Source organism: Pelobates fuscus, chromosome 10 (genome assembly GCF_036172605.1).
Source record: "Pelobates fuscus isolate aPelFus1 chromosome 10, aPelFus1.pri, whole genome shotgun sequence".
NCBI lineage: Eukaryota > Metazoa > Chordata > Amphibia > Anura > Pelobatidae > Pelobates > Pelobates fuscus.
In genome coordinates, this window is record NC_086326.1 from 37,696,540 (window position 1) to 37,719,368 (window position 22,829).

At 44.5% G+C, this 22,829-nt stretch overlaps 1 protein-coding gene across 1 annotated transcript in view; it reads left to right on the forward strand.

Moving 5' to 3' along the window:
* Positions 1-5,956: 5,956 nt before the first annotated feature.
* The window catches only part of LOC134574693 (alpha-2-macroglobulin-like protein 1), a gene marked incomplete at its 3' end in the record, with an annotated part of 117,709 nt that continues 100,836 nt past the window's right edge, over positions 5,957-22,829 (forward strand). Inside the window, exons 1-4 of the mRNA XM_063433812.1 lie at positions 5,957-6,043; positions 10,316-10,384; positions 14,620-14,722; positions 15,905-16,010. Coding sequence (XP_063289882.1) covers positions 5,957-6,043; positions 10,316-10,384; positions 14,620-14,722; positions 15,905-16,010 — 365 coding nt within the window. The remainder of the gene's footprint in view (positions 6,044-10,315; positions 10,385-14,619; positions 14,723-15,904; positions 16,011-22,829) is intronic.

A 22,829-nucleotide genomic window follows, 5' to 3' on the forward strand; every position in this document is an offset into this window, starting at 1 on the left:
TATTCTAAATATTATGTTATCGTATCACCTATATTTAAGAAACATGTGTTTGTCAGGTGTGAAATATAACATTTGAAGGGACACTATAGTCATCAAAACAACTTCAGCTTAATGTAGTTGTTCTTGTGAGTATAGTCAGTCCACACAAGCTTTTTAATGTAAACACTGCCATTTCAGAAAAAAAGGAAATGTTTACATTGCTCCCTAGGGACACCTCTCTTGGCCACTCCTCAGACAGCCACTAGAGGTGCTTCCTTGGTCAGTGCTGCACATTGATAGATTTATAGATCACGGAAATGAGGCTTGGGGGAGGGGGAGCATCCTATAGATCAGGGAAGTGAGGCATAAGGGGGGAAGCCTTTAGATCAGGGAAGTGAGGCATAGGGGGGCAGCCTATAGATCAGGAAAGGGAGCCATGGGGGGCAGCCTATAGATCAGGGAAGTGAGCCATAGGGGGCAGCCTATAGATCAGGGAAGTGAGCCATAGGGGGGCACCCTATAGATCAGGGAAGTGAGGAAAAGGTGGGCAGCCTATAGATCAAGGAAGTGAGCCATGGGGGCAGCCTATAGATCAGATAAGTGAGGGATGAGGGGGGGAAGCCTACAGGAAGGGTCAGCAAGGAGCAAGAAGGTAAAGTAAGAGAAGGAGCAGAAAAGAGAAGGAACAGAAATGAGCAGAAAGGGACATCAAGGAGCAGAAAGGGGCGGCAAGGAGCTGGAAGGGACAGCAAGGAGCACAAAAGGCAAAGTAGGAGAAGGAGCACAAAGGAACAGAAATGAGCAGCAAGAAGCAGGAAGAGTCAGCAAGGAGAAGGAAGGGTCAGCAAGGAGTGGGAAGGGACAGAAGGAGCACAAAGGTAAAGTAGGAGAAGGAACAGAAATGAGCAGGAAGGGTCAGCAATAAGCTGGAAGGGGCAGAAGGAGCACACACATAAAGTAGGAGAAGGAGCAGAAATTCAAGGATTTTACTATTATCATGACGGAAAGTCATGATTTTATTAAAGACACGGAGGCGAGTATTATGCTGCACTCTTTCTTTAATTCCCTCAGCAGCAAAGAAACATTATTTGAAAAAAAACATTTGAAACCTGTATAGACAATGTCCGCCTAGTAACCCTCCAATCAGTGACCTCCTTCTCCTATAGTAGGCGGAGCGTCGATCACCACTTCCTCTTTCTTGCGATTCCCAAAGAATAATTAAAACTTGAAAAAGTGAATAAACCAAATGAGCTGTAACAAGGCATGTGATTCCAAGGGGTCTTTCAATCAGGTCACACTAAAAGAAACAAAACAAAGCCATATGGTAATTTCTTGAAATCATGGGTTGTCAGCATATATACAGGTCTAAACGTCTGATTAAACAGTGACAACACTTCATAACAGTAGTAAGAGGAAACTACCAATCTGAGGACAACAGTGACAGATAAAGTCTCATAGTTAAATAATGCCCTAAAGCAATGTAGGTATGTGATGGTATTAATACCGCCAATTTGAACTTACCATGGAGAGGTCTGTAACTTACCTCGACCCACATCCGAGCCATCCAAGGGCGGGTGGGTGGGATAATACTCGCCTCCGTGTCTTTAATAAAATCATGACTTTCCGTCATGATAATAGTAAAATCCTTGAATTTTATTAAAGACCCGGAGGCTCCTATTATGCTATTTCAAAGCTATGATATCACGGCTTCTGCAAAATGCTGGATTGGTTTGAAATAGAAATTACGGAAAATAGATTCAGCGGACCAATCAGCTGCCTTCAATATATCCTCCAAACGACAACCCGCAAAGAAGGCATTAGAGGCCATGGCACCACAAACCAAATGAGAGGAAAATATGGAGGTATTGATACCTGCCAAGGACATGAGCCATTTGACCCAGCGGGCCAAGGTAGGAGAGGATACCGGAGTGTGCGGTTTACGGAAGGAGATGAAAAGTTGGGGGTCTGACCCAGTCTGGAGGGAATCAGCACGAGCTTCATACTCTCGAAGACACGCTACTGGGCAAAGGAGCGGCTTCGTGGAAAAAGCTGGATACAGGACTGACCAGGAAGACGATTTTGTCCTCCTTGAGCTGTCAAAAATGACTCCTTCTGGGGAGAAGAATCGGGCATTGACATCGAGTGCTCTAATGTCTGATACTCTTTTGCATGAGATTAAGCACAACAGCATAACTAATTTAACTGAGAGTTGTTTCAAGGATAGCGACTCATTGTCTGGCCACCTAGTCAGGAAATTCAATACTAGGGAGACGTCCCATAGGGAACAATAGCGTGGTAGAGGTGGCCTTGCGAAGCGAATGCCTCGGAGAAGACGACAAACAAGTGGATGTCGTCCTATCGGGGGGCCCATCAATGCCGGTATGGCCGGCTGAGATAGCTGAGCGGTAGAGGTTTACCGTCCTGTAAGCTTTCCCGTTATCATAAAGGGAGGTTAAGAATTGTAGGGCTGTTGTCACAGGAGTTGATAGGGGATCCACACCCCATGCCATGCACCAACCATCTCATTTGCGCCAAGCAGACTTGTAAGCCTGTTTCGTGCTGGGTGCCCATGCACCCTCGAGAAGTCGGAGAGTTGATTGCAAAACTCCCTCAATTGACCAGGGTCCCCGGAAATCAGCCATGCCATGAGGCGGAGGAGACCCTGAAGGATCAGGGGGTGGAGGGTCCCATCGGGGTCCCGTAGGAGAGATTTGGCATCTGGGAGGAGCCGCGGGTGATCTATAGCCATCTCCAGTAGAGGAGGGCACAAGGGCTGTGACAGCCATTGGGGGTTATTATAACCAGACAGCCCAATTGGCACCTTAGATGGAGGAGGCAACGAGGGATGAGGGCGAATGGAGGGAATGCATAGTTCCTGGTGGTTGACCAGTCTTGGGAGAATGCATTCGTAGCCGAAGCCGTAGGGTCTGGCCCCCAACTGAAGAAGGTCGGAAGTTGGGTATTCAAGCGAGAGGCAAATAAGTCTATTGCCAGAGGACCCCACAGATCCCAAATGCGCTGGAAGATTTGGGGATCGAGGTGCCAGTCGCTGGAATCCCGCAGGTGGCGGGAGTACCAATCTGCCGTAGTGTTGGACAACCCCGGCAAATATTCTGCCTTGACAGCCATGTTGTGTTGCAGACAAAACTGCCAAAGGTCTCGAGCCAAATTCGCTAGAATTTTGGATCTCGTGCCACTGAGGTGGTTGATATAACGGACAGCCGATATGTTGTCCATCTTCAGTAAGATTGAACACTGGTACAGTGTCGGGGAGAGGCTGCGAATCGCAAAGGACCCTGCCAGGAGTTCTAGGCAATTTATATGCAGCGTGGATTCCGCTTCCGACCATCGTCCGCCGGTGGAGATATCTCCGCAGCGCGCACCCCAACCGTAAGAGCTTGCGTCCGACTCTATGACTACATCTGGGGCCGTGCAAAAGATGGTTCTGCCATTCCACGCCTCCATGTGTAGGAGCCACGAGTGGAGTTCTTTTTTCGCTTCTGTGTCTAGAGTCAGAGTATCCTCGTATGAGGCGCCGCCTCTGAGGTATGACGCCTGTAGGCGCTGGAGGGCTCTGTAATGAAGGGGGCCTGGAAATATGGCCTGTATGGAGGCTGCTAGGAGCCCGATCATGCGGGCCACATGTTTGAGAGATATTTGCGGAGAGGCAAGAACTCGTCTTATCTCTTTCTTGATATTTCTCATTTTGGATGTTGGTAAATACAAGGTTTGCGTGTCTGAGTCCACCAAGAGTCCTAGGAACTCTATTTGTTGAGTGGAGACTAGGATGGACTTTTCCCAGTTTATAATGAAGCCCAAATTCTGCAGCAAGGTTGTGGTCCAACCGAGGTGAATATGAAGTAGTGATACTGAGTGGGATAACAGCAGGATGTCATCTAAGTATATGATTAGACGAATCCCCCGACTGCGTAGGAGAGCGATGACGGGCTTCATGAGCTTGGTGAAACACCAAGGTGTGGAAGAGAGACCGAAGGGAGGGCAGCGGAAGCGCCATTTCCTTCATTGCCATTTGAATTGCAGGAAGTTTTGGTGCATCTGCGCAATGGGTACCGTGAGGTAAGTGTCTCTTAGGTCGAGTTTGACCATCCAGTCTGCTGGCTGGAGCAAATCTCGTAGGCAATGAATGCCTTCCATCTTGAAGTGATGGTAGGTTACGTAGGTGTTTAAGTGTTTGAGATTGATAACTGGGCGGGATCCACACCCTTTTTTTGGGGACAAGAAATAGGTTGTTCACAAAACCTGGGGTATGCATCGGGATTTCTTGAATAGCCCCTTTGAATGCCAAGTCTCGAACTTCCTCAGAGACGAGGGTCGTGTCTAGTGGGGAGAAAACAATCTCCCTTGGTGGGGAGAGTTGGGTAGGCGGGGATACAAAGTCTATTAGATACCCGTGGACTGCCCTGAGTATCCAGGCATCTGATGTAATGAGAGCCCAGACATGGGAAAAATGAGTCTGCCCCCTATCGCCACATGTGAAGAAAATTGAGAAAGGTTGCTTACCGTAAGGACGTCTTCCGGAAGGAGTGCCTCGTGCACCTCTTGACACCCAAGGTCTGCCTCATTGGGGGAAGAAGGTCGGAGAGGACCTCTGGTCGGGAAAGGGGAGTCTCCCCATATAGGAGCCTCGGTTCTGGCACGAACCTCTATTGACTCTGCCGGACAGACGGCCCCTTGCACTGCCGGCCCCAACAAAAACCTTTGGGTGGAACACCCGTTTTAGATTTGATTGTGCCTTGTCTAAGGCTGTGAATGTCTGGACATAGGAGCCCAGGTCTTTTACAAAAGACTCTCCAAAAATATACCCTTTTGCTTGGGCTCCTGGCTCAGTAATTGCCATATTTACAAGTTTGGGTTCTATTTTAATTAAGATAGATTTACGGCGCTCCGTATCAAGAGTTGTATTGGCATTGCCTATGAGGCATATCACTCTCTGAATCCAACCTCTAATAGTGAGGCCATCTAAGGCTTCGTCCAACGTCCATAGATTCTACATCCCCTATTGGACTTGTTCCAGATAAGACTTTCTCTCTCTTTTTTTATTTGGACTATTTTATATACTGACGTTTTGTGGCGCAGCCCTTCCCCCTATTTTTTGCATCTAAGGCTTCGTCTTGAGCCAAGGATTCCTCCACGGCTTCATAAATGTTGTCTTGGCAATTATAAAGAGAGAAGTCTAAACCTTTCTTAGGTTTCCAACCAGTCTTGCTTAAAAATTGTATGACTTTGGGGTCAACTTGGGGTGTCTTACAGACATCGTCTGATACGGTGGGGCATGGGCATTCAGCCCTCAATTTATTTCGTGTTGCCTTATCCAAAGGCTTACGGACCCAGGATGCGACGTATTGCGCCACATGCTCGGCCGGTGACCACTCCGCAGAGCGGGGGTGTCGTAAGTCATCAGGCTCGAACAATGGCTCGCCCTGCGGGTCAAGGATTTTACCCTCTTTGTTTACATCAGAACTGGACGTGCCAGAGGTATGTATTTTGGTGGTGGGGTTACACTCCTCATCCACTCCGTATTCCGAATCTAGGTCGGACAAATCATTAGACTGATATGTGTCTAGGGTAGGGGCACTCTCCTCATCTGAACTGAGTTCTGACTCAGTGGTATCAGGTTGGGCTTTAGCCCACTTCCAGTGTCTTGCCGTTTTTGCCTGGCTAGAGGTTCTTTTGCGCGGTTCAATATTCGCGCCATCTGTGACAGGTGTTTTGCTGTCCATCGTTAGTTTGGAGGAGTGCTTGACTTTTGCCGAGGCTTTGCAGCCGGGGCATGGGGGGTGAGAGACAGATGGTATTGCGACTGGCGTGGCGATCGGAGGGACCATTAATTGGGCCTGTATTAGTGCTTGGGTAAATTATTTCAAAATAGAGGAGGACGTAATGTCCATAGCAGATGCCAGGGCTTTAGATACAGACTTGGACACAGTAGTGTCCATGATAGCTTGAATTTCCTCTGATGCTGGGAAATCCACTTCATCCCCAGAAACTACAGGTGGAAAACACAAGGCAGTTTGAGGATCAGCTTGTGTCCCTGAGGGACCAGGTAAATCATTAGAGGATTGCATTAGTGCAAATTAAATAATAAACAGAAATTGTCAGTGGTGACTCTTAATAGCAAATGTTGAGAGCAGGGTTAAGTAACCCAGGCAAGATACCAGAACACAGTAATTAGTAAAGAAAGTCAATTACTAGTACTCACAGCTATTTATCAAAAAAGGATGGAGAGCAGAAGAAAGGGGAACCGTCCGCCACTAAAACTGGACACCAACTCCGATCAAGGGACAGAGTGGGCGTGTCACAGGTAAAGGGCGTGAAAACACTGCATAAAATGGCCGCCGAGAAATTGCTCAGTGAAACTATGAATGCCGCGGCTATTAGGAGCTTACTACGAAGCTGAAAATGGCAAGGGAGGTATCTAATGTGCTCTTGCTTAGAGCCAGCTATCGCACTTGGAGCCAGGTGTATGCGGTTGAGACTTTCGCTCGGGACAGTAACCGAGCGCGGACTAAACAGCCGGGCCGCAAGATGGCCGCCGAAGGCATCCCTTACGGGATGCACCTGCGCGGCTGAGCGAGACAGTTCTGACAGCCGCGTCGGTGATTGCGGTGAGAAACCTCCCGAGGACCTGCAGGAGCACCAATTATAAAATAATTGAAAAGAAGATGATGGAATGGCACAAAGAAGGGGTAAAAACACCAGCGGGTTCAAATCACCATACAGACAAAATCTTAAAGGCACATAGTGGTACATATAAAAGTACAGAATTAACATGTAAGCAAATAAAATCGAAATACAATTAGTATTCAATAAATATAAGAGGCATACAATCGCAAATAAATATAGAATCCCACAGCCAGAGCTGTGAGAGGTCTACTTATCTGAGGGAGCAACAAAGAAAGATGAAGTGGTCATAGTATAGTATAGGAGAATGAGGTCACTGATTGGAGGGTTATGTTACTAGGCGGACATTGTCTATACCTGTTTCAAATGTTTTTTTCAAATAATGTTTCTTTGCTGCTGAGGGAATTAAAGAAAGAGTGCAGCATAATAGGAGCCTCCGGGTCTTTAATAAAATTAGCAGGAATGGTCTGCAAGGAGCAAGAAGATTCTGCAAGGGGCAGGAAGGGTCTGCAAGGAGAAGGAATGGTCTGCAAAGAGCATAAATGGACAGAAGGAGCACAAAGGTAAAGGAGCAGAAAGAATCAGAAGGAGCACAAAGGTAAAGTAGGAGAAGGAGCAGAAAAGGGTAGCAAGGAGCACAAAGGGTCTGCAAGGAGCACAAAAGGATCAAAAAGAGAAAGGAGCAAAATAAGCAGAAGGTAGCAGAAAGGTAAAGGAGCAGAAGGAGCCAAGGAGGAGAGAAGACAGTGTCAGAAGAAAAAGAAGACTGTGTCAAATTAAGGAGAATAAAAGGAGATTGGAGCAGGGAGGACAAGTGAAGTGAACCCTCCACTTTATTCTGGACACCACATCATAAGGCTTTGGTACCTGGGCCTGGCAGGGAAACTTTTGACCTTCTCATCTCCCAGGTAAAAATAAATATCAGTGTTAATGTGTTCACTTTTATTTACTGAGTGTCAGGAAGCACAGAGTGCCGCTGGGTAGGGGTGTCACTGATTGGCTAGAGCGGTCCGCTAAGCCAATCAGTAGCTCCCCATTCATAAAAAAGTTAAACGTTTTTATGAACCGGGAACAAGCGATTGGCTTAGAGCGTCAATTGACCACCCATGCCTGACGTCAATCTGCACTTCCTGACACTCCGTTTCAGAAGCCAAATACCACTGAGCGACCTGGAGATCTGGAGCTGGAGGAAGCCTTTGGGGTTAAACCATTTGAGAGCGGTTTAACCCTTAAAAGGAAAGAGAGCACCCAGGGGCTTCCTGGCATCATAGCATTTTCATTTAGATGAAGTTGTTATGGTGACCAGAATGTTCCTTTAATTTACTTAAAGCAACACTATAGTGTCAGGAATACAAACATGTATTCCTGACACTATAGTTGTTAAAACGCTATTCACCCTGGCTTTATGCGATAATGACTATGCCCCTTCCCTTTCATGACACTGTCAAAAAGGGACCAAGCATGGATGTCATTACAATTATGCCCACCGCCTGGAAAAATTCCTGTGGACGTCCAGGACTGCCATCGGTTATTTTAGACCCTACAACGTACTTCACACCGACACACACACAATGATCCATTTACACACAAATTAAATCTTTCCCTTCCTGGGCTGAGTCTGCAGGCCGTCCCTTCACACGTGATGCCTTGTCCATTTCTCTCTCCTTCATATGCGAGTTTCTGCCACAAATCAATGACAACGTGATCTATCCTAGTACCCTTCAGCTCTATTTATTGCAAAGAAAAGGGCAGATTGATTTTGACTGTATAGAAGATAAAAAAAACATATATTGTTCAAACACTTGTGTGATACAGTCATATACAGAGCACAATGTGTTTTCCCGCTGTCTGTCTCTGTGATATACTCATTTACACTGCACACTACTGTGAAGGTTTTTTTTTTTTTTTTTTGCTGTGGAGCTCTGTGATAGCTTATACATACTGCATTGCTGAGAGATTTATTGCAAAGGAGTTCTGTGGGACTCTTATAATGTAAAAATATTGAAAGTTTTACTTCTGGGGAGCTCTGTGATCTAATAATAAGCTATATAACATTGTTACATACTCATACACAACTCACATTAAAGAAGAACCTCCCCAAACTGCCTGTCTTTGTCCAGCTCAGTTACCAACTCACTCCCCCAGCTCTATCTCCCTTTCTCCTCCAGTTCCATCTCCCTCTATCCTCCCATCTCCATCTCTCTTTCTAGCTCCATCTCTCTCTTCCCCACATCTCCATCTCCCTCTCTCCTCCCAGCTCCATCTCCCTCTTTCATCCATCTCTTTCTCTTCCCCACAGCTCCATCTCTCTCTTCCTGACAACTCCATCTCCCTCACTTCTCCAGCTCCATCTCCCTCTCTCCTCCCAGCTCCATCTCTCTCTCTTCCCCACAGCTCTATCTCTCTCTCCTACAGCCCCATCTCTCTCTCTTCCCCACAGCTCCATCTCCCTCTCTCCTCCAGCTCCATCTCCTTCTCTCCTCCCAGCTCCACCTCCCTCTCTCCTCCAGCTCCACCTCCCTCTCTCCTCCAGCTCCATCTCCCTCTCTCCTCCAGCTCCATCTCCCTCTCTCCTCCCAGCTAAATCTCTCTCTCTCCCCTCAGCTCCATCTCTCTCTCTTCCCCACAGCTCTATCTTTCTCTCTACTCCCAGCTCCATCTCCCTCTCTTCCCCACATCTCAATTTCCCTCTCACTTTCATTCTCCATCTCTCTCTCCCCCAAGCTTATCTCCTCGCTTAATTTTCATCTCTCCTCCCAGCTCCATCTCAATCTCCATTTCACACCCAGCTTAATCTCCCTATCCCCCCAGCTTGTATATCTGTCTCATCTCCATCTTCATCTCCCTCACACCCCCCCATTTCCATCTCCCTTTCTCCTCTCAGCTGAATGTCCCTCAGTCCCTCTTATCTCTATTTTCCAAAATCATCTCCCTCTCAACTACATTTCACTCTTTCTCCCCTAGCTTCATCACCTTCTCTCGTCCTAGCTCCATCTTCTGCATCTTTCATCTTCCTCTCCAGAACAGTGCAGCTCCGTTTAACAGATACATTTCACAGTTATTGCAGGCAATCTGCTAATCCTCGGGGATTATCTATATTTAAAAAAACATTCGACAGGCTCCTGTGCCAACCAGGAAATTTCCAAGTGGGCCATTCTGACTTGGCCTGGGCTCCCAGGGAGATATGCAAAGGGAAAAGAGAGCTTGGTGAGAGAGGTAGTGGAAGAGGAAGATAGCAAGAAATGGAGTGATAGAGACAAAGAAGAACTGGAAAGTGAGAGGTTTTGCTGATATACTGTAAACTAAATCTATCTTTTGAGGATGTAACTTGCTGTATGAACAAGATGGGTGCTATAATGCATTTAAAGGTTGTTTTTTCTATGATGTCATCCACATGATTCCATTAGCTTAGTTTATTTCCTATATTATGAAATACAGTAGAAGCAACAATTCCAATTTCTGTTGGTTTTTCCAAGGAAGACATCAAATTCTATGATAGTTGGGGATAAGGGGTACGACTCAATGAACTGCTAAACATCTTTCATTCAATTAGAACACACTGCTACAATAATTCTACAAAAACCTACAAACTGTGCATCTAAACAGCATATACATTCATGGGTTGCCTAATGCTATTCAAAAACTATGCAGAAGAACATAAGTTAACTATATAATATCCGTTTTATTTCATTAGCTTGAATACATGCCTGAGGTAAAGAAGGTCAGCACAACGCCAAATTCTGTTACTATTTACCTAGAAAAGGTGAGATCTGTGTGAATAAGTGGAAATAATCCTTCTATTTTGGCTGTTGCTATGGATATGGGGGTGCAAATCGGGAATCTTTTTTTTTTTTTTTATCAAGCTTCGCTATGTATAAATGTACACAAGAAGTGTGTTTCTGAATTTTGATAGTCCCGGTAGCGACTTGCAAAGAGAGACTTGGATCGACAACTTGTGACACGGAGCACGTGAAAGAAAGCTGAGCATGCATGCATATGTATATTTAATATATTTTATTAAAAATACAAGTTTTCTGGCAAGCATTGGGTACATTGATTGTAGACTGCATGCAATACAGCTGTACCGTGGCATTTTTATAAATGTTATTGATTAAAATGGTGTTGTGTCATATCTGTTTTAGATCTGTGATGATTTCTATCCTTTCTCCCTTCATCAAGTGTCTAAACTGCTTCTCACTTATATGCAGAACTTCTTTCTTTCAAAGACCAATCAGAAGGTGTAAGTCGCATGTGTATACATTAAATATATATATCCCACACCCTCACCATAAAGTGCTTGGTGCAGTCGAATACGTAACATGTGCATAAAGGTTACATAGCCACATGATTCTCTTTGTACATGCATGTCAAGTTGTTATTCCATATTTATATACATCACATAGTTACGACATTATGTTTATACATATATATATATATTGTGACTTATTTACAGGTCGCATTGTTGTATAATTATATTTACATATACATGTCATATTGCTATTAAATTATATTTCTAAGCAAGACATATCACAGTGTGATATAATTGTTTTAGGACATGCATACTTACTTTATTTTATGCTGTAACCCCTTCACTCAGGGGATTGCCTTAACGACGAGTGACGGACCTCGTCCGTCACCCGTTAAAATTAACCCCAGATCGCCGCAATCGGAGGCAGACCGGGAGCACCGGATCGGGCTGTCAGAGTACATGTGCCCGCTCTGACAGTACATGTGCTCTCTATACTCACCTCCGCCTCCCTGCACTTCCTGGTTCTGTGTGAAGTGCAGGGAGACGGATCAGTGCTGATCCTGCCCCCTGGTGGAAAAAAAATAAAGTTAAATTAAAATCCCACCCCCCTTTACCCCCCCATTTACCCATTTTAATATAAAATTAACCCCTTCCCTGCCAATTGATCACTGACTACAGTGATCAATTGGCAGGGATTACATTTTACTATGATCTGATTTTTTTTTTAACCCCTGAGGGTTAATTATTATTTTTTTTAACCCTCAGGGGTTAAATTTATTTTATTAATTAATTTAAATTTTTTAAAGTTATAAATTTAGCTAGCTGGGGAGGGTGGAAGTTAGTGGGGAATTGGGGGATTTAGTATTAGGCTAACTAGGGGTTAACGTTAAAAAAGTTTAAAAATAAGCTTTAAAAAGTTAAAAAATTAAGTTAAATAAAGTTTTAATAACGTTTAAGTAAAAAATTTAAAAAAAATAAACCCTTTACCCAGTCCAAATAAAAAGTAACCCCTTCCCTGCCAGTCGATCACTGCCTACAGTGATCAAAATACAGATAACAGTATTATACTGTGATCTAATTTTTTTTAACCCCTGACGATTAACTTTTATTTATTTTTTAACCCTCAGGGGTTACATTTATTTAATTAACTAATTTAAATATTGTATAATTAAATATTTTGCTAGCTGGGGTGGGTGGAAGTTATGGGAAAATGGGGAATTTACTGTTAGTGCTGCTTACTGCTAGTTAGGGGTTAACGTAAAAAAAAAGCTTAGAAAAATGTTAAATCTGTAAAAAAAAGTTTTACGAAAGTTTAGGAAACTTTAAAAAAATTAATAAGCAAAACAAAAGTTTAAAAAATAGTTTTAAAAAGTAAAAAAAGTTTTAAAAAGTAAAAAAATACATTTAATAACGCTCATTACCACTACACCTGGTACAAGCTAGCGGAAAAATTATCCCACGCTAAGGTTCAAAATATGCCTTTTAAAATACCCTGGGATGTCTTCTTTAAGAAATGGTATGGCTTTATGGGGTATTTGGTTTATATAGCCTGGTAAAATACTCTAAAGTGGGACATGGGCACAGCGTAAAAATGTAAAGTTTGAAAAAAATGGAATAGCTGTGTCCCAAATGTGCCCCTCCGATGTCCACATATACCTGGCAAAGGTACATACGGGGGTATTTTTGTACTCAGCAGACATAGCTGAGCAACATATGAAGTATTATACAGTGGTAGTACACATAAGGTTTGCAAAATATACTGTGCAAACTCACTTTGTGTGTCAAAAAGGCAGAAAAAACGCTTATTACCACTACACCTGGTACAAGCTAGCGGAAAAATGATCCCACGCTAAGGTTCAAAATATGCCTTTTGAAATACCCTGGGATGTCTTCTTTAAGAAATGGTATGGCTTTATGGGGTATTTGGATTATATAGCCTGGTAAAATACTCTAAAATGGGACATGGGCACAGCGTAAAAATTGAAAGTTGGAAAAAAAAATGGAATGGCTGTGTCCCAAATGTGCCCCTGCAATGTCCACATATACCTGGCAAAGGTACATACGGGGGTATTTTTGTACTCAGCAGACATAGCTGAGCAACATATGAAGTATTATACAGTGGTAGTACACATATGGTTTGCAAAATATACTGTGCAAACTCACTTTGTGTGTCAAAAAGGCAGAAAAAAACTCTTATTACCACTACACCTGGTACACGCTAGCGGAAAAATGATCCCACGCTAAGGTTCAAAATATGCCTTTTGAAATACCCTGGGGTGTCTACTTTAAGAAATGGTAGGCCTTTGTGGGGTAGTTTGAATTTAAAACCTGCGAAGATGCTTGGAAATTGCACTTAGGCCCGGCGTCAAAATTCAAAGTTCGGTAAAAACTGATATGGCTTGGTCTCCTATATGGCACTGTAGCTTCACGAAATAGTGCCATAGACATACAATGGGGGTGTCCTTTTACTCAGAAGACTTAGCTGAGCATAATTTGGGGGGTTTGAACTTAGTGGCACATATGAAATATACAAAATGCCCAGCAAAAATGCAATCCGTATGTAAAAAATGCACAAAATTATTTTTTACCACATACTTTGGCATGTAATGGTAAAAAAATGGGGGCATGTTAAGGCACAATATGCACCTTATGAGATACCCTGGGGTGTCTACTTTTACAAATGGTAGGCCTTTGTGGGGTTTTTTTGAACAGTCAAACTGTTATAATACCCCAAATGGAAGCATAGGCTCATTAAATCCGTCTCTCAAAATTCTACTGTGAATACTGAAAAGGACAGGTCTCCTATATGGCACTGTAGCTTCACGAAATAGTGGCAAAGACATACAATGGGGGTACCGTTGTACTCAGCAGAAGTAACTGAACACATAATAAAACTTCGTACAGGAATAGCACACACCAACTTTACAAAATACACATGAGAAGTTCTTTGTTATAAGTTTGTGTCAGAAAACCCCCAAAAAACACAATTTTACTCCAATATTTAGCAGAGGTTGGCGGTAAAATGGCTACGTAAAAAGTGTCAAAACAACCTTAGGTAAATAGCCTGTGGTGTCTACTTTATATAAATATATACTTTTGTGCGGCAATTTTGTTTTCTTTTATGGCTATAAAGCTTACAAGACAAACATACCAAATTCTAAAATCGCTCGATATTAAAAGTTTATTTTACTCCTTGTGCTTTGTGACCTGTAACTACCAAAAAAAACTGAAAATCCCAGACACATTATATATTCTGTAAATCAGAACAACTAAATTAATTTATTTTTGATTACTTTCCTTAACCTGCACTAATTAGGCACACATTATTATTGCAAAAACTGTAAAAAAAATCAATTTTTTTCATTTTTTTTGCATTTTTCTGTATTTTTTTATAATAAATAAGCATGTATATATATATATATATGTTACATCAAATGAAAGCCCTTTCTGTCCTTTAAAAAACGGTATATAATATGCGTCGGTGCAATAAATTAGTCAAATGCAAATTGCAGTTGAACGCAAACAGCAAAAAATGCAAAAAATGCAGTTGTCACAAAGTGAAAGACAAGCTTCCGAAGCTCTGTCCTTAAGGGGTTAATGTGGTTGTGGATGTTTTTATTTTGATTCTCTGTAGGGAAAACATAAATTCTTCTTTGAAGAGTTAAACAAAAAAAACAACTAACTATATAATTCTGTAAACCCCACCCCCACCCCACTTATATTAAATCAAATATTTCTTCTTCCCCTAGCTAACCAACATGGTGCAAACGTATGCCATAAACATAGTCCAGATTTTTATGGTGATGAATCTGAAACCTGCTGTTGTCAAGGTGTTCGACTATTATTTCCCAGGTAAAATACTTCAATCCATATAAAATGATTTATATGATCATGTCTAACATAGTCCAGCTTTTTGAAAACATACAGACCATGCCTTGTAAAACAAAAAAAAAAAAACATGCAATACATAGCAAGCAGTAACTAGTACAGAGATGAATACTCCACCAGTGTAAATTATATAGAAAATGGTCAAAGGTACAAGAAAATCTCAATTCCTATATGGCTTGATTGTTATGCAATTAGTACATGTAATAGAAGAAATAAAAACAAAGGAAAAAACAGCTAATATTGTAGTATTTCTTATGGAGATTAAAGACTTTCAATAAAGTGTATAAATGCCAACTCACAAGGCACAGAGCTTCATACAAGCTCCAATAGTATTTAGCAATTATATTTCTAGAAGCATTGATGCTGTCTATTATATAGTGAAGCACATTGAATCTTTCTTAAATTAAAGAAACCATCATGTCACCTGTTGTAGTTTGTGGTTTAAGATTAATTAGTTTGCGCAATTCAAAGGGTTTCACAATTACTACTGTGTTAAACTTTCAGGAGCACCAAGAGGGGTGTCCTTGTGTAAGTTAGCTACACTAACAATAGGCATCACCTAGTTGCATTAACAATAGAATTACTGAAAGCCCACATATACTTGCAAGCATTCAAAACCAACCCTTCCCTTTTGTACAGATATCATTTTAGATTATTAGCTGGTTCAGGTGTTTTGGCAGATATATTTCCCAACAGGTAACCATCAAAAGACAATCACTCAAAATGCAGCAAAAGATAATGTTTAATGACAAATGTTTGGGAAAATATAACAAATATTAATAAACATATTCTAGCTAAACAATTGTAATAGTAACCAGACAATCCTCTTTTGCAGTCCTAATCATATATTTCCCATGATTGCAGTTAAAACATATTAAAGGCTACCCAAGCAATTTAATCTAAAGTAAAAGATATAAAAAAAAATTATAGTTTTATACTTAACGTCCCAGGATATAATGGTTGCTGCTGCTCTGGATAGATCAAACTTCATGTCCTGGATACAAAAAAATATGGGCATAGAGCACATACATGCAGCCTTAGAAAATTAGTAAGGGTGCCTGTGCTCCTGTACAAACATTTATTCCACCCTGGAACTATGTAAGTATTTCTCCTTATTTCACACTGACATATTCTGTTATATTCCAGAGGAAAACTCGGTGACCAGTTACACAATGAACTCTTCATGTTCCTACACTTTTTTCTCTCTTGGAACCTTTACCAACTATAAAACGTATGGACTTGATGGAGCAGTGTAACCATTTGGAGCTGTCCGTTCTGATCTGTTCAAACGGAGTTGGAGATCACTTAAATAAAGATTATGCTGTAGTGTCTGCAATTAGTGTCTTTTGTCAGATGATAACGAGTGTGACTCTGTAAGTTGTGATTTTTATAGCCTCCTGCTTTGGAGTAATATACTTTAGAAGACCATTCTATTCCTTCTTTACTGAAATTTGAAGATATATTGAGTGCTCTGTTCTTGAAATGCTCACCAATATGTGAGATGTTTAAAGTTTTAAGACTTTAGCTTAAACTGTTAAATTCTTTCTTGTGATGAGCTGAAAATAGTTCTACAAGATGCTTGTAGTTCCCCTCTGCTTGGTTATTGGTTATTTTTGTTCCTTTTTGTGTTTTTTTTTCAAACTCTTTCATCGAAACATGATAGCAAAATTAAATAAAGTTTACATCTATGTCCATGAGTTTTTATTTCAATGTCGGATTGTCATACTGAATGGACAGATGGTATTTTTTCTTTTTTTTTTACAGGGATAATAGAAAGAGTCCTAAGGATAACGGGATATTATCAAGATGAATAGACTGATTCTCATGCTATTTGAATAAAAGGGTGGATTCTCAGACACAAAAGTAGACTTTTATTGCAGCAATGCTTTCCTATGGTGGTTTAAGTGACACTTGATGTCCTCAGAGGACCTCCATCGTCAGCAAGCAGGAAGTGCCTATATTGGCTGTCTGACTGACAGCCACTAGAGGCAGTCTTAGTCCTGCAATGTAATTATTGCAGTTTCTTGAAAATTCCTATGATTTACATTGCAAGGCTAAGAGGCAGGGCCGTACTGGGACAAAAATTCAGCCCGGTCAATTAAAGGTAGAGCAGCCCACTATGAGGGGCGGAACCAGAAAGGAGGCATGTTTGTTAGTGTGATGCCCCTCCATAGCATCTAGTGCTCTGGGGTGGAATAAATGTCTGTTTTTTTTGTGCAACGTAAACATGTGCTGCATTTGATAGTGATGTTTTTCTGGTGTCCTCAATAGTGGTATACCCGAGAACAATATTAGAACAGAATTGTTAAAGTGTGCTGTGTATATGTGTGGATGCTCCCTGTGGTGTTGTATGTGTTTGGAGGTTGCTTGTGCGATTGCATGTATGTATAGGAGACTATTTGTGTTGTAGTTTGTGTATAAAGTGGTCTGCTTTTAGCTATGTGTGGCTGTAGTGTGTGTGTGTGTGTGTGTGTGTGTGTGTGTGTGTTTATAAGGCCTGTAGAGTGCGTGGGACTAGGGGGTGTTGTGTGTGCATGTGAGGGCTGTACTGTGTGTTTCTAGGGGATGCAGGTGGCTGCATTGTGTGTATTTAGGAGCTTTAGTGTGTGTATGTGTATAGGGGCTGTAGTGCACATGTGTGTGTACAGGTGCAGCAATGTGTGTATAGGGGTATAGTGTTTATATAGGGGTACAGTGTGTGCAAGGCGGTACAGAGCCGGTATAGAGGCCCTACTTAGCAGCACCAGTGAAATGTAACACAATGGGGACTCACCCCAAGCCAGTATAATCCCATTGGCACTCAAACCTCCCTTGGAACAATATGCACCAAGCCAAACCTGGTCCTTCAAAGAAACAAACCAAGGATTCCAACACAAAGAGCCCTAAAACACTCCCAAACCTAAATGAACAATATAAATAAGTAGAAAAACAATAAAGAAAAAAGTAAAAGGTGAAATACAGTCAACACTATTAGAGACAGAGTGGAGTAAACCAAAACTCTGACCTTGTTCTTGTGATGGAGCAGCAAAGAAAGAGGAGGTTGTAACGGAATGCAGTATATTAGTCCACGATATCCGTTGGTATTCTCAAGAAATCCACAGTCAGAGCAGAAAGCACGGCAATATTCCCCATCCTCCCAATAACCGGACGAAACACAGTTTGGGAGTCAACTAACTCGCTTTATTCACAGACTTCCATATTTATGCAGTTCCCCTTGCAAGGGGTTTCCTTACAGCTGTTACAGGGGATTTCTCCCATCAGGCATTGTAATTATCCCAACAGGCATTGCTACACGAGAGGGATACTCCCACTAAAATGGACGATTAAGTGGATTATCCCCTCGTGGAGCAAAACCGACAATTTATACAGAAATCCATATTTTATACATTTTTGCTCGCTTTTAGACGAATGACGTCTACGTTCGGTAGGTAGCTGGGGTCGGCGGGCACATTTAGTGAGAATACCGCTCTGATCCCAGCTAAACTAACCGAACGCCGCACAAAATACATTAAAACATTGAGTTCGGTTTAAAAGTACCGAACCTCTATGGGGAACAGAATGTACCGAACGCGGAACTCCCGAACGCTCTGGAAGTCCAGCGGTGTTCGGATCATTGAGTAGCCGTTTTCAGTTCCAGGCTCTCGACGACCGAACACCGCTGCAGAGACAAAGGATCCAAGATGGCCGACCGCCGCATGGTCGGTAGTCGAACGGCGGCCACCTAGGAGAGCCCTTAATTACCGATTGCAACATTGTTGCAATCGGTTAATTGGTGCCACACGACTTGTGAATGTGTGGTCTACCTGGGGAGCCCGCATTCGTACGGCGAACGGCTGGAATAGCCGTGTTCCGTCGAACGAATACTTTGTATGCTGGCAGCGTATGGCTGCCAGCATGCGAACGGCCATAACACAGCACTTATACAGGTAAGGACATACAGTATACATTCAGCCTATGGACAACCTGCAATACATATAGTCTAGAAGTGGCTAGTTTTGCCACAATGCTCCCCCAGAACCAAGCCGGCATACACAGTCTGATCCCAACGGATCGGCTTGGGGATGTCCGGGGGAGTACTCACAGATCACTTCTCTAGTTCAGTCTGTCTGGATAACCCGTCAGCGTTACCGTTTTGTTTTCCTGGCCGGTAGTGGATGGTAAAGTCAAAGGGCTGCAGCGCCAAACTCCAGCGCAGCAGCCGGGCGTTGTCTCCAGATACACGGTTTAGCCACACCAACGGGTTGTGATCTGTGAGTAAGGAAAAAGGTTGTCCATACAAATACGGCTGTAACTTTTTAAGGGCCCACACCACGGCCAGGCATTCCTTCTCAATAGCGGCGTAGCTCACTTCACGGGGCAACAACTTGCGGCTTAAGTAGGCTACGGGATGTTCTCCGCCATCGGCTCCCACTTGACTCAGCACTGCCCCCAATCCAAACATTGAAGCGTCTGTGTGGACAAGAAATCTTTTAGTTGGATCAGGAGCAGTTAACACGGGAGCATTAGTTAGGGCGGTCTTGAGTTGTTGGAATGCCTGCTCACACTCTGGGGCCCAGACAACCAGTCGAGGGAGGTTCTTTTTGGTCAGGTCCGTCAGGGGTTTGGCCAGGGTGCTGTAGTCGGGTACAAATTTCCTATAATACCCTGCAGTCCCTAGAAACGCTAGCACCTGGGTTTTGGTCCTGGGGGTAGGCCACTTAGCTACGGCCTCAATTTTGGCTGGCTCGGGTCTCTGCTGCCCACACCCTACTCGGTGTCCCAGATACTGCACCTCGGCCATACCTACGTGGCACTTACTCGGTTTTAAAGTTAACCCGGCTTCCCCAATACGGTCTAAGATCGCCCCTATATGATCTAGGTGATCTTCCCAGGTCTGGCTGAAGATGGCTATGTCATCCAGATAGGCACAGGCATAGTCCTGGAAGCCGTCCAGTAGCCGATCTACCATCCGCTGAAAAGTAGCCGGAGCGTTTTTCATTCCGAAGGGCATGACCTTAAACTGGTACAGGCCAAACGGAGTGACAAACGCCGACTTGGGGATGGCATCATCGGCTAAAGGAATTTGCCAGTATCCCTTACATAAGTCAATGGTAGTGAGATACTGACCCCGTGCCATCTTATCTAGCAGCTCGTCTATCCGAGGCATCGGGTAGGCATCAGACACTGTCTTGTCATTCAGCCTCCGGTAGTCAACGCAGAATCGGGTAGTGCCATCCTTTTTAGGCACCAGGACTACCGGCGATGCCCAGGGGCTATCTGAGGGTTCGATAACCCCTAGCTGCAGCATTTCATCTAACTCGGCCTTCATATGGGTCCGGACGGATTCCGGAACCCTATATGGCGCCTGTCGCATAGGTAGCTGTCCCGGGGTTTCAACTCGGTGTGTGGCCAGCGGAGTGTACCCAGGTAAATTTGAGAAGGTAGACCCTTTAGCTACGATCAGCGCCTGTATCTGGGCACGCTCGTGAGGGCTTAGCCGCTCCCCCAGTTGAACTCCCCGGGAAGGCTCTACCGGTTCTTCGGGTTCTAGTAGATCAGGTAGGGGCAAGTTCTCCTGATCTTCTAAGGCGGAGGCACAGATTGCCGTCACATCTTCTATCCTCTCATGGTAGGGTTTGAGCAGATTTACGTGAAGCATGCGTCTCTTCCCCACCCCTGAGCAGGGGCCGATTACATAGGTAGTGTCGCATCGCTGCTCCACTACCTGGTATGGGCCTTGCCAGATGGCCTGCAGCTTGTCTGTGCGGACAGGTTTTAAAATTAAAACCTTCTGTCCCACTTGAAAGCTGCGGTCCCTGGCTCCTCTATCGTACCAGCGTCGCTGACGTCGCTGAGCCGCCTGGAGGTTGGTGTGCACAACCTGAGTTAGCGCCTCCAGACGATCCCTGAACTCCAGTACATATGATACGATAGGGGTTTCGTTAGCTGTACTCTCCCCCTCCCAGTGTTCCCTAATCAAGTTTAAGGGTCCCCGTACTCTTCTCCCAAACAATAGTTCAAATGGGGAGAACCCGGTGGATTCTTGGGGAACCTCTCTATATGCAAAAAGCAGGTGAGGCAGAAACCTCTCCCAGTCTTTGTGGGTTTCCCCGAACGTCCGAAGCATCTGCTTCAGCGTCCCATTAAACCTTTCACATAGTCCATTGGACTGGGGGTGGTAGGCGGAATTGACTATTGGCTTAATGCCACATACCTTCCACATATGTTGGGTGACCTCGGCAGTAAACTGGGTGCCCCGGTCGGATATTATTTCCTGGGGAAACCCTACCCGGGAAAATACTTTCATTAGGGCTTCAGCTACGGTTTCAGCGTGAATGTTAGGGAGAGCCACAGCTTCGGGGTACCTGGTGGCGTAGTCCACCACGGTTAGAATATACTTTTTACCAGAGGGACTGGGTTTTGGCAGGGGCCCTATTATGTCCACTGCTACCCTGCTGAAGGGTTCGGCAATAATGGGTAGAGGGCATAACTTGGCCTTGTGGCGATCCCCTCGTTTACCTACTCGCTGGCAAACGTCGCAGGAGGTGCAATACTGTCGCACATCCTGTGAGATTCCGGGCCAGAAAAACGCATGCGTCAGGCGGTATCGGGTACGGGTCATCCCTAGGTGTCCTGACAAGGGGATATCGTGAGCAATCCTGAGCAGCTCCTGCCTATACTTCCGCGGTACTACTAACTGTTTGTTAGTCAAGGTGACAGACCCCCCCACGTCCTTGGCCGTGACACGGTACAATAACTCTCTCTCCCACGTGTAATGCTCCCCCTCTAACCCTGTCTGGTCAGCCTGGGCCCGGTCCCTATAGACTTGTAGCGTGGGATCGGTCTGTACTTCAGTGACAAAGGTAGTCGGGGTATCCCAGGATATGGGAGTCGGTTGGGGGTCATGGTCTCTTACCTGAGCCTCAGAGTGTATCGGTGTAGCCGTGGTGCGAGCCTGTTGCCGTGTGGTTACTGGATGGGCTTCTTGGTAGGGGGCCTGTGGAACAAAGGCAGAGGTCATCTGACCCAAATCATTCCCTAGCACAACATCTGCGGGTAAGTTCTGCATTAGTCCCACTTCTACTGTCCCCTCTCCCGCACCCCAGTTCAAATGTACTTTTGCCGTGGGTAGTCGGTATACAGCTCCCCCGGCTACCCGAACAGCCACAGATCCGCCGGTATGCGTGCCCTCCGATACCAAATGGGGTGCTATTAGGGTTAAGGTAGCTCCCGAATCCCTCAGTCCCTGAACTTCGTTCCCCTCAAGGGTTACCAGCGGCCGGTGATGCTGCCGGTTATCGGTGGCTCGGACCGACATTACTTCGTGCAATATACCCAGGGGCTCCTCCGCATGAACACTCCACAAATCCTGAGTGGCTGGTTCCCTCTGGTAATGGTGAGCAGCCGCCCTGGGTGCGGGGTTTGGACGCCCTTGATTCCAGGTGGGCCTGCCGCGATTCTGGGTGCATTCTCGGGCCATATGCCCCCATTGTTTACAGGAATGACACTGTATGTTGGCCCGCCCGTTGTATCTGGAAGGTGGCGGTATCTGTCCTTGTGAGGGACGAACGGAGCGGCTGTGGGCGCTAGAGATGGTGTAGCGCTAGGTAGTCCTGTGGGTCGGGAGTAGCTTTTGGCTACAGGTCCCTGGTGCCTCCGGGCATCAAAGTGTTGATCGGCCAATCTAGCCGCTTCGGTTAGGGTGAGGGGTTTTCTGTCCCGCACCCATTCTTGAGTCTCCGGTGATAATCCGTTAAAAAATTGCTCCAGCAACATCATCTGACGCAATTCCTCCATGGTGGTGGCGTTGCTGGCCTGTATCCACCCTTGGGAGGCTTGATCCAATTTGTGTGCCCATTCTGCGTGCGAATCTCGCTCTGGTCTGCGTAAGTGTCTGAACTTGCGCCGGTATGCCTCTGGGGTAATGGCATACCTCTCCAAGATTGCGCGTTTTACTTTTTCATAATCTTTGCTGTCCTCACTGGGTACAGCACGGTACGCTTCGGCTGCCCGACCTGCTAGTTTGCTTGCTAGCAGTTGCACCCATACTGACCGTTCTAGCTCATGCAGATCACACAGTCTTTCAAAGTCC